Consider the following 13058-nt stretch of genomic DNA (forward strand, 5'->3'; position numbering starts at 1 on the left):
CTACGATGCTGCTTGGCCTGCTGTGTTCATCCAGCCCTGCACCTTGTTGTCTCGGATTCTCCAGCATCTGCAGTTCCTACTATCTCTGATTAATTTTCCTTTATTCTACTTACCAATGCTTTGTCATGCACTCTCTTAGCTTTCCTAATTTTCTTTTTTATTCTCCACCCACCCCCAACATATTTTTAAACTCCTATAGACTCTTTAATGTTTTAGTGAAGATCTGTAGCTCGGGTTGTGGCTAGAGTGTTGGTTGGTTTGCCGAGCTGACTGGTTTTCGAGCAAACATTTCATCTCCCTTCTAAGTGACATCTTCAGTGCTGTCTAGCCTCCGTTGAAGCGCTGTCCCGCTCTGAATTGATACAGTCTGGTCTGTCATGGTGGGTAGTCCTGCTTCTGGTTTTGCTCCATAGCTGTATGCAGATGGGATCTATTTCAACATGTTTGTTAATCGCCCCGGTCGTTGAAAACCAGGCGTCCAGTTCTCGTGTTTGTCTTTGTTTTGCTTGTCCTAGTACTGTTATGTTGTCTCAGTTAAACTGATGTCCTTCTTTGTTGGAGAGAATATAAACAAGGGAGAGTTGGTCGTGCCATTTTGCTGTGAGTTAGTGTTCACATATCCTGGTGGCGAGTTTCCTGCTCGTCTGTCCTGTGTAGTGTTTCTCGCAGTTGCTGCCTGGTATTTTGTACATCACATTTGTTCTGCTCTTTGTGAGTATAGGGTCTTTCACCTTTGAGTGTAACTGGCGACGTGTAGCTGTAGGTTTGTGTGCTATCGTTATTCCAAGAGATAATAGGAGTCTTGTAGTCAATTCCGATATGTTTCTAATAAAGGGTGCGGTAGCCAATGTATTGGGGCATACAGTGTCTTCTTGGTGGTGTTTATTTGGCAGATGAAGCTGTTGGAATACCCATTGTTCTTAAGGACTTTGTACAGGTGTTCCTCTTCGTTTATGCGCAGCTGTGGGTTGTTGCAGTGTGTTATCGCTCGTTTAAACAGAGCCTTGACACAGCTCTGTGGACGCTGGGTGGTCACTGTTGTAATCCAGCCTAAACTATGGTTCAGGTACGTGGGCGATACTTTGTGATTATTAAATGAGCAAAGTTAGAAGAAACACATCACCTTACTAACAGCACATTCATCAGGATCAAGTTCACCATGCAAGAAGAGAACAACAATCAACTCCCGTTTCTAGATGTACTGGTGGAACAAATGAACAACAGTGAATTCCTTACCAGTGTATACAGAAAGACTACACACACAGGCCAAATCCTGAATTATAAGAGTAACCACCCCAGCGTCCACAAACAGAGCTGTATCAAGACTCTGTTTAAACAAGCGATAACACACTACAACACCCAGAGCTACGCAAAAACGAAGAGGAACACTTATACAAAGTCTTTAAGAGCAATGGGTATCCCAATAGCTTCATCTGCCGATGCCTAGCAAATAATCAACACCAAGAAGACACTGTACACCCCAGCATACCAGACTCCTACAACCTCTTGGAATATTGATAGCATGCAAACCAACAGCTGCACATTGCCAGTTACTCTCAAAGATGAAGGACCCCATGCCCACAATGAGCAGGACAAAAGTGATATAGAAAATGCCATGCAGCAAATGTGAGGAACACTACGTAGGACAGACGGGCAGAAAACCTGCCACCAGGATACATGAACACTAACTCGCGGCAAAACAGCGTGACCAACTCTCCCTCGTTTCAATACACTCCGACATAGAAGGACATCAGTTTAACTGGGACAACGTAAGAGTACTAGGAAAAACAAAGCAAAGACAAGCACGAGAATTCCTGGAAGCCTGGTTTTCAACGACTGGGGTGATAAACAAACATGTTGAAATAGACCCCGTTTGCATACCACTACAGAGCAAAACCAGAAGCAGGACTACCCACCATGACAGACCGGACCATATCAATTCAGAGCAGGACAGAACAACAGCACTTCAATGGAGGCTAGAGAGCACTGGAGATGTCGCTAAGAAGGGAGATGAAACATTTGCATGCAAACTAGTTAGCTCAGTGAACCAGCCAACAACTTCTATGGACTCTGCTGTATTGAGCCCTCAGTATCTGCCATATGCTTCTGTTTTTTTTCTCATAACCTTTAGGTCTCTTGACATCCAGGGTTCTCTGGTCTTTGTCTTTGTCATTATCTTTAGGGGAACATATTTACCTTGTACTCTCACTTTTTCCTCCTCAAATGTCTCCCATTCTCTGACACAGTTTTATCTGCCCCCCAGTAGCTGCTACTGGTCCAATCAAGCGAAATTGTGTCTTATCTTTAGTAAAGTTAGCCTCTCCCCTGTTTAGAACATTTATTCCCAGCATATCATTATCTTTTTTTATAACTATCCTAAGTCTAACTAAGTTCTATGATCACTATCTCCAGAAAGCCCCCCACTGATACACTTTTCACCTGCTCAGGCTCATTTCCAAATATTAAGACCACCAAAACTGTCCCTGTAAATATTAGAATGATAGAATCTCTACAGTCTGGAAGCAGGCCATTTGACCCATCGAATTCACACTGACCTTTGGAAGAGCAGTCCACCCAGACTCCACTCTTCCCCACCCCTCTCCCCAACCCTATCTTTGTACCCTGCATCTCCCATGGCTAACCCACCTAGCCTGTACATCTTTATAGGGTGGCACAGTGGCTCAGTGGTTAGCACTGCTACCTCAGCACCAGGGACCCGAGTTTGATTACACACTCGGGCGACTGTTTGTGTGGAGTTTGCACATTCTCCATGTCTTTGCGTCAGTTTTCTCCGGGTGTTCCGGATTCCTCCCACAGTCCAAAGATGTGCAGGGTAGGTGGATTGGCCACGCTAAATTGCCCGTAGTGTTCAGGGATGTGCAGATTAGGTGGGTTAAAGGGGTATCTGGGATGGGTCTGGGTGGGATGCTCTTCGCAGGTTCAGTGTGGACTTGTTGGGCCAAAGGGCCTGTTTCCACACTGTAGGGATTCTATGATTCTATGATCCCCAGACACTATGGGCAATTTAGCATGGCCAATCCATCTAACCTGCACATCTTTGGACTGTGGGAGGAAACCCACGCAGACACAGGGAGAATGTGCAAACCCCACACAGACAGTTGCCCAAGACCGAATTGAACTTAGGTCCCTGATTCTGTGAGGCAGCAGTGCTAACCACTGACCCACCATGTTAAAATTCTGTACTATTACGGTTACTGGCTTACTTTTCTCTCAATTCTCTGAAATTTGATCACATATTTGATACTCTCTTCTTGAGTGTTTGAGGGCCTATAGTGCACATGCAGCAGAGTTTTTGCTCCTCTGTGCATTTTACTTCTACCTATATGGCCTCGGTTGATGATCTTTCCAAAATATTATCCCACTTTACTGCTTTAATTGATTCCCTGATCAATAGTGCAACCCCTGACTTTTTGTCCCCCACACCCTGTCTCATCGCATCAGGAAAGTCGAGCTGTCAGTCTTGCCCATCTTTCAGCTGAGTCTCTGTCATGGCCACATAGAAATATGCTATTGTAGCTATCTGTGCCTTTACCTTGTCTATCTTGCTCGTCATGCTCTTTGCTGAACTCACTACTTTCTTATCTAACTTACATTTCCTCTGCCTTCCAGCATCACTTTCTCATGCTTTTATTTCTAATCGCATATCAGCTTCTCTCCTTTCTGATCTACTTGTCAGCATCCCATCCTCCTGCCGAACTAGTTTAACTCGTTTCCCAACAGCATTAGTAAACCTCCCCACGGGAATGTACAGATCCTACCTAGAAACAGAAACCGTCCAAATGCTTCAGGAATCTAAAGCCTTCACTCATGCACCATTGCTCCAGCTACATGTTCATCTACTATCCTTCAACTCCTATACTCACTACTGCATGCCACCAAGTGTAATCTGGAGGTAATTTACTACCTTTTGAAGTCCTGCTTTTCAATTGCATACCCACCTCCCTAACAAATTCCCTACCACTACTGCCCTTTCATGCTTCTTCATCTCTCCATCCTGAGCAGCTGGACCAACACAGTGGCAAGCCTTGGGTCTGGCTGGCTCCCACAGAGCATTCTTGAAGCAGAAAAGCAGTTTGCAGGTGAGTACTTCCTTAAGCTGTGAGGTGACCATGCCCTCAAGCATGTTATCCACAAACCTCTCAGCCTCATGAATGTACAGCAATGCCCTCAGTTTCTGTTCAAGTTCCAAAACCCAGAGCTCGAGTTGCTCTATCTGAAGACACCTCCTGCACACGTGATCGTTCAGACCGCCAGGAGCATCTAGGATTTCCCACAGGATGTACAATTCTCAAGCCTGACCTCCCCAGGCATGTGTTAGCAATGTAGAACATTGACACTTTTATTTTACCTTTACTCTACTTGAGTTTAGACTAGGAAAATCTTATTTGTGTATTTGAAGTTCTAAAATATTAACTATCCACATAAAGGTTTTAAGCTGCACTTATAACCTTAACTTAAACCAATTTCCAGTCACAAGAGATGAGCACCAATTACCTCTCTGCTGTCCTGTCACTTTGATTTTGGTGAAGCAGTTCTATTGCCAGTTTGTTACAGGGACCTCTCCATTCTTGCTGCTCCATTGTCAGACCATTTATTTCAGGGACCTGTCCACACGCACTGCTGCCACTCCTGAGTCCTGCACAAATGAGCTGCTGGTCTGATCTGCTTCTGGGTACCTTTGTACTCCCAGCTTCTTTTAACTCTCTCTGCCACTGCTCCCACATCCCTTACAGATCTGCTGCTGGTCTGACTACTTCACTGCAAGAGTCCTCACCTTGTCCTTTCCTCTCAATGATGCTCAGTGTCTGTCACAGGGTTCTCACCTCGCCCACTCTAGGAGAATTTCCTCCTGTTGATCATTTTATAATTTGCCTGATAGTTACGTCTATCAGTGCATGAGTATCATCAATGACTGCAGTTACCTGAGTATTGTGCTGAATCATTGGACGTTTCCAGCAGCAGGACAGTGTGCTAAAGGAAAGAGTGTTTCAAGAATCTTGCTCCCAAGTCAAAATCTTCTGTTTTTGCCCAATATGTGTACAGATTCTTCAGTTCTGGCATCCCTTGTGTCTATCATGTATCCAAATAATGTGGCTTTGCAGTGAAGAACCCTAGTACTTAATGAGTGAAAAATGAAATCTTATCCTAGCAAGGCACAGAATCCTAGTGGAGGTACAGTGGAGCATTTTTCCTGGAAGCCCTTCAAATATGCACGAATATACAAACAGACAGATTTAACCTCTGGTGGATAGCTGGGTGCTTTCCTATGAAGGCAGAATGATGTTTTTAAAAACTTCAGGCTTTTCTGTTTATTTTGTTGGCGATTGGCTAGAAAACACCACGTGTGTTTCTTTTCACTTTCAAACAAAACTGACCAATCCAGTATTGGGTAGAATAAGTATGAAGTCCCAAGTTTTCCTCAAAAAGGCATGGTTTATGTGGAAGGTAATTCTTCTTAATTGGTAGATCAATTTACATCGACACTGTTAACACATCCTGCCAAAAAAACTAACCCTTTTTGTTACACATTTTTAATTGAAAAGAAACAACATAATCTATTAGCATCTGTTTAATGTAGAATTTCAGTTCAAAAGTTGTGTATTTACTTAAAGTATAAACAGTGATTTGGTATCTCCATGTGGTGTAAGCAACAAGCACGATACACAATTTCATGAATTTGAAAAGTATTTCTTTTGATAAAATCATGTATACAGTGAAATATCTTTATACGTTAAAACTTAAATGCCTAATAATGTCTTAACAAGCTTGTTACAAGTTGAATCATGCAGAAGTTCATCATTGGAGTTCAGGCACATTTTGAGGTGGCAACTCATTCTTCTGTGTTTCAATGTGAAATCCCATAACAAAAACTTACATTTGTATATAGCCTTTATCATAAAGTTCCTCTAGATGATTCTCAGAAGGATTTAAAAACATGGAGTATGATACCTAGGAGATATTAGGGGAGAGAACCAAAAATTTGGTCAGAGGTTGGTTATAAGAAACCTCTTAAAGAAGACAAATGTACCAGAGAGGTGGAAAGATAGAAAGAGGGAACTCCAGATCCTAAGGCCATGGGAACTGAAGGCCTGGCCACCAATGGTGGGGCATTTAAAATTTGAAATGCATAAGAGGCTACATTTGGAGAAGTGTGGACATTTCAGAGGGTCATGGCGCTGGGAGAAGTTGAGAGGTGGGGATGGGCAAGTCATGGAAGAGGTTGAAAATGAGGATGAGAGTTTCAAATCAAGATGTTGCTTGACTGCAAGCCAATGTAGGTCGGCAAGCATAGGGGTAATCAGTGAAAAGGGCCTGCTCTTGCCCTGTGGAACTTGTTTCCTCCTACCTCAACTTGATTTCTTTTCTTCCCCATTCACCCCCTCCCCAGTTAAATCCGTCATACTTCTAACACTTTGCATTACATTAGTTCCAAATTTTCCAGTTTGTGGCCTCCAGCTGCCTCCTATTTACCATGGACGTGCAATCCCTTTACACGTCCATCCCCCATTAGGGTGGTCTCAGGGCTCCCCTTCCTGGAAAGAAGATCTGAAATGTTCCCATCCACCTCTACCTTCCTCCGCCTGACTGAGCTTGTCCTCACTTTGAACACCTTCTCCTTTAACTACTCTCACTTTCTTCAGATCAAAGAGGTGGCCATAGGTGCCCACATGGGTCCCAGTTATGCCTGTCTCTCTGTAGGGTATGTAGAACATGCCTTGTTCTAGTCATATTCCGGCTGCCATCCACAACATTTTCTTTGGTACGTTGATGACGTCTTTGGTGCTGCTTCCATCTTTCGTCCAGAATTGGAAAATTTTATCTATTTTTGCTTCCAATTTCCTGCTCTCACCTTCATCTGGTCCACCTCTGACTCTCCCTTTCCCTCCTTTGACATCTTTGTTTCCATTTCTGGGGATAGACTGGCCACCGATATCCATCCCAAGCCACAAACTCCCACAGTTACCTTGACTGTACATCGCCACACCCTGCTTCCTGTAAAGACTCCATCCCATTCTCCCAGTTTCTCCATCCTCGTTGTATCTGTTCTGATGATGCCACCTTCCTCGGGGTGCTTCAGAAATGTCCACTCCTTTCCTCTGCTTCTGTGGTTGACAGGGCCCTTAGCCATGACAGACCCATCCTCTGCACTTCTGTCCTCACCCCTTCTCTTTGCTCCTACAACAGCGATAGGGTCCACATGGTCCTCACTTATCAACCCTCCCAATCTCTGCATCCAAAGGATCGTAAGCTGCCATTTGCACCACCTTCAACTGAATGCCACCACCAGACATATTCCCCTACCTTCACTGTCAGCCTTCTGCATGGACAGTTCCCTCTGGGACACTCTAGTAAACTCCTCCTCCACTGCCTTGGCATCTTGCCATGCAATTGTAGAAGGTGTAACACCTACCCGTTTACTTTCTCCAAGATCCCAGACACACCTTCCTGCACTTCACTCAATCTAGTCTACTATAGTCGCTGCTCACAGTGTGGTCTCCTCTACCTTGGGGGGAAGAAATGCAGATTGGGTGACTACTTTGCAGAACAGCCGTGTTCTGTCAATAAAAATAATTCCTTGAGTTCCAGATGTCTGCCACTTCAACACACCACTCGTGCTCCCTGGCTGACATTTCTGTTGCAGGCCTGCTGCAGTGTTCCAGCAAGCCTCGGCGCAACCTCGAAGGGCAACATCTTATTTTCTGCTTGGAGACCCTGCAGCCTCTTGGATTCAACATTGAGTTCGACAACTTTATAGCCTGCCTCTGTCACTCCGTGTCTTTTTGCCCGCACCCTGTACTGGTCACGACAGGTAGTGCTTTCAGGCAACCAATCCATTCTCACCCATTCTTAGTTGTATTATCACATTACACTGATTGCTTTCAATACAGCCTACCCATTCTCTCCTACTGTCAGCTGTCAAATCACGTATTCAGTTTCTCTGTCCTCGCCTTCTATCGATAATCTCCTCATCTGCCTACCCCTTTCATTTCTGTGTCTCTCTGTCCCTGTCTGCCTGTCTCTCTCTATATTCGCCCCGGGCTCTGTCACCACTTTTCCACTCACATCTTCCCTCAGCCCATGGGAATGAGGGAGGGCAGTGGGGAGTACATTGCAACAGTCAAGTCCAGAGGGAATTAAGATATAGTTTAGGGTTTCTGCAGAATTTATACCGAGAATAGGCATGAATTTGTGTGATATTATAGAGGTAGAAATTGGCAGTCTGAGGGATAGCACACATATGTGGATGGAAGCTCCTATCTGGGTCAAATTTGACATTAATGGATTAGCAAATTGGTTTAGTTTTGAACTATTGCAAGGAGAAGGATAAATTCAGTAGCTGGGGAGTGAACTTTGGACGAAGACCAAAAATAATGGCTTGGGTCTTCCTTATTCTTAAGTGAAGAACATTTCTGTTCATCCAGTAATGGACACTGATAATTTCGCGACAGTGGAGGAGTTGAGAGAGATGGTAGGATAGAGTTTGGTGGTGTCCAACAGCTAGGAGAAAGCTGATGCTGTGGAGTTGGATAAAGTCAATGAACGGAATGCTATAGATGAGAAAAAAGGGTGGGGCACCAAGGCGAGTTCCTTGGAGGTCATCAGGTAAAGGAGTAGGAAGAAGAGTTATAACAAACAATACTCTGTTTATTTTCTAATCAACCTGTTAGACATGTTACAACACATTCTGGGGCAGGTTGGACTTGAATTCAGGCCTCCAAGCCCAGAGGTAGGAACACTACTGTTGCACCACAAGAGACCCACAAATAATACTTGATATTTTCTAATCAACCTGTTCAGAGATTATATTACATACAACAGGAGCAGATGTGACTTGAACCCTGGCCTCCTGGCTTAGAGGTTTGGACATTACAACTGTGCCACAAGACCACCAAATAATATTCTGAATATTTTCCCATCAACCTGAACAGAGATGTTTTACACATTTCAGCAGTAGGTGGGACTGGACCCCAGGTTTCCTGGTTGAGAGGTGGGGATGCTACCTCTGTGCCAGAAGAGACCTCAAATAATACGCTGGATTTTAAAAAAATCATTCAAGGGATGAGGGCGTCGCTGGCTAGGCAGCATTTATTCCCCATCCCTAATTGCCCAGAGAGCTGTTAAGAGTCAACCACATTGTCGTGGGTCTGGAGTGACATGTAGCCCAGGTAAGGATGGCAGTTTCCTTCCCTAAGGGACATTAGTGAACCAGATGGGCTTTTTCAACAATTGACAATGGATTATGGTCATCATTAGATTCCTAATTCCAGATATTTATTGAATTCGAATTCCACCATCTGCTGTGGTGGGATTTGAACCCAGGTCCCCAGAACATTATCAAGGTATCTGGATTAACAGTCCAGTGATAATACCACTAGGTCATCGCCTCCCCTATGTGCTATGAAAATTGGTACTAGGTAAGAGAGATGTTCAATGCAGCTGGATCACAGTTGAGAGACATTTGAGCAGAATGGCCTGTTAACTATGCCAAAGGCTACGAGAAGGTTGGGAAGGAAAAGGAGGTAAAGTTTATCTTTGAAGCTGTCAAATAGGATGTCATTCATGACTTTGATAAGAGATGTTTGAGTACTATGATAGATATAATTCTGACTGGAGGGATTCAAATATGCTGGGAAAGGTGGGTACGGATTTGTGGGCAACAACACATTAAGGGTTTGGAGAGGAAAGAGATGTTGGAGATGGACACTGGAGCCTTTTGCTTGAGGAGTGGGTGATGGCTGCCTGAGTTTAAGAGAAAGCAATAATACTTGACAGTCGTTATCATTCTTAACACTGTCAGCTAACATGGGAAAAGGGAAGTTGAGTGATCAACATTGGGAATAGGAACAACAGAGCAAGGAGGTTTGTCTCATAGACAAGATGAGTTCTTAGATAGGAAAGAAACAATAGAAAAATGCAAATTCAGAGCTAGAGCAGGGAAAATTTAAAGTTTGGCCTGGTGAGAAGGGGAAGTAGTGGAGGTAACTGGTGAAATGATTTTTTTTCTGAGCCAAGAAATCAATGACCTGCGCACATTTACTGTTAGCCGAGTGGGTGGAGAAGACAGAGGAAAAGAGTTTAAGAATATGGCTAGCAGTGCTTCAATTTAACCACTTAACTGAACTCATTAACCTCAGTTAAGTAAGGAAAAAGAGCATTTTAGCTAATTACGTAATGGGGTTCAAATGAACTTGTCATATTTTGTTCTATTGTGGGTCAAATATCTGCACAAAAGATGCCAAACCTCTTGCATAAGCAAAGTATTCAGTCTGCTTCCCCAAGAAAATATAGCTACAGATCTATTAAAGAATATTAAACCATTATGAAATGTTGTGTGCAAGTAAAATAATCTACTCTCATGTTAGTTTACTGGAAGAGAAATTGGATGCAAGATATAATCTTTATGCTGTGTAATCCCTTTGGAACTTTTGCCCCTGCAGTCACATACAAAGCAACTTTGCTATGAAATACAACGTGTTGCAAATTTTTTAATGCCAATATTTTCCATCGATTCTATTTAGCAGCTGGTCTTGATTTTTCTTTCCTTTCAACATTATTAGGCACAACATATTAATAATTTACAATGCCATGGAACTGAGTGTTGTATCTGGTTCACACTTGTGAATCTCCACATCTTGATTTCAAGACCAGGGCAGAGACTGGGAATACTGTGCGAGTAACTCACCTCCGGACTCCCCAGAGCACAAAGTCAGGAGTGTGATGGAATGCTCCCCTATTTGCCTGGAGCAGCTCCAACAACTCTCAAGAAATAAGCGTGACACAACCCAGAACAAAGCAGGCCACTTGATTGGCACCATATCCACAAGCATCCACTTCCACCACCACCAATGTTCAGTAGGAGCAGTGGGTACTATCTACAGGCGCTCGGCAGAAATTCACCAAAGATTCTTAGACAATATTCAGTAGATAACGTAATTCTTTGAGTTCTTGATTTATTGAACACAAAACTAATCTGTCCCTCTTGTTTTTTTCCTCCTTTGTGGTATTGGACAGTAATGAAGACAGTAATATTCTCACAGCTAGCTTTCGTGCGGACGTGAAATGGAAGATGCAGCCTAAAATGATACTGACTGACTATTGTCCCCAATGTAGTGGATCCAAAGAGTTACCATGGTGACTCTTTTAACCAAAGGTCTGGAAAACAAGGGCTTGGATTATGGTACATGCAACACCTTCAGCTCTGAACTGGTAAGCTTATTAATTAAGCCTATTATGTGGATTTTAAAAAAAAACACTTGGTTTGTGTTTGCAATATAAATCTTTCAGAGGTTAACTTCTATAGGTAGGTAAAATTGTGTAATTTTGCAACTTCATTTCAATTCTATAGACTCCTCCAAAGTTGTTTCTCCAGCTTTCCTTACGTCGTGTCTCTTTGAATATGTACATTTTAATTCCAATCTGTTATTTTTTTCTGGACAATGTTAATTTGATTTCATTGAAATGGCTGCAGCTTTTTTTTAAGAGTCTTATTCAGCACTGATACTGAAGATTATTCTTGAAATCAAAAGAGAAACCATGTATTAAATACAGTTGCTGCCCTGTTTCTTGGAGCAGCTTCTGAAATAAAATGTTTATAAAAGTTAATTCAAACTAAGCTTCTCATTTGTAGGTGGTGGTATATGAGGAAACGCAACCAATGTTTAAGCAAAGTGTCACAAAGGTTTCATGTGAGCTTTCTGGGGAATATGGTATTCCTTTTAAACTAGCAGATGAATGTATAACAATGGCAAAAATGTCATTCAGAGCTGAAGCTCCATCTGCAGCAGCAGAAAATACTTAATGTTGACAGTTTTGCCAGTAATTTCTGAGAGTTGGTCAACAAACGCATTTCCCACAAAATCTGTATGTTTATCCAATCTCCAAATGGTGAGTCTGTGTGCTTATCCTCCCTGGTCCTGTGGGTATTCCACTGTACATTCTGAGCTGTGTTCTTCAGTTACAGCTAAATAGATAAACAGAGTTCATTATTATCCCATAGGGATATTGCAATGATAATTCTGAATGTGAATATTTCCAAATTCCACTTTATTTATTGGCTTTCTAAGAAGGAGTCTCAAAGACTGAAGAAGATAAACCAGATTGTTTCAATAAATTTCCAATATTACTGCAATTCAACTTAAATTGAGGTGAGAGGATATACTTCACTCAACAACTGCAAATGGCATTTCCCTGCAGCCATAGGATATCAATGGAGAAGCCTTATTTTTAAAAAGAAAGAAAATGACTCTTGTTATGGGCAAACTGAGATAACCAGGTGTAGAGCTGGATGAACACAGCAGGCCAAGCAGCATCAGAGGAGCAGGAAGGCTGACGTTTCGGGCCTAGACCCTTCTTCAGAAATGGGCAGACAGGATGATTGAAATTTGTTATTCTCCTCATCTTCTGCCTAAGCAGAGTGGTTTAATTTCAAATAGGCTGTTTTAGGTATCACAAATCCCATTTGTAAAGTAATTTCTTAAAAACAAAAATTACTCCTTCAGAAAACACTCTCCGTTTTAAACCGAGTATTATTCATACCTACATCAAACCCAGTGAAGTCTTCGTGACTTCCTAGATATGCAAAAATGCACACAAGAAAAACACCAGAAAGAAGAGTTTTACATCTAACAATATTACAAAGAAGTGTAGCTATTCATTCATATTGATTTGAGTCTAGTGAATGTTCCTTCCCTCATGAGTTAAGATTTTGAGTGTCCAGAGGAATGATGGCAGTAGTTACATCATTACCCGAACAATGGTGATAGAATAGCAAGATGATCTTGATATATGGGCTTTGGTCCACTTTGCAGGTGAATACAGGACCTTTTGTGACTAGGTTTCAATGAATTTTGGACTAGAGATAGGCTTATCTATCAGAGTGCTGCTTACTATTCTCTGTTCTGAAGTTAAAAGCAGACTAAGACTTGAGGCAGAGATAGTAGGAACTGCCGCTGCTGGAGAATCTGAGATAACAAGGTGTAGAGCTGGATAAACACAGCAGGCCAAGCAGCATCAGAGGAGCAGGAAGGCTTCTGAAG

At 42.6% G+C, this 13058-nt stretch overlaps 1 protein-coding gene across 8 annotated transcripts in view; it reads left to right on the plus strand.

Moving 5' to 3' along the window:
• Positions 1-13058, plus strand: part of fam53b (family with sequence similarity 53 member B) — a 105457-nt gene that overhangs the window by 16195 nt on the left and 76204 nt on the right. For 7 of the 8 annotated variants that reach the window (XM_048608908.1, XM_048608909.1, XM_048608902.1 and 4 more), the window contains exon 3: positions 11035-11229. In XM_048608908.1, coding sequence (XP_048464865.1) covers positions 11152-11229 — 78 coding nt within the window. In that variant the 5' untranslated portion in view covers positions 11035-11151. The remainder of the gene's footprint in view (positions 1-11034; positions 11230-13058) is intronic. The other variant, XM_048608910.1, reaches the window with a different exon arrangement.

The sequence above is a fragment of the Rhincodon typus genome, chromosome 20 (genome assembly GCF_021869965.1).
Source record: "Rhincodon typus isolate 14 chromosome 20, sRhiTyp1.1, whole genome shotgun sequence".
Taxonomy (NCBI): domain Eukaryota; kingdom Metazoa; phylum Chordata; class Chondrichthyes; order Orectolobiformes; family Rhincodontidae; genus Rhincodon; species Rhincodon typus.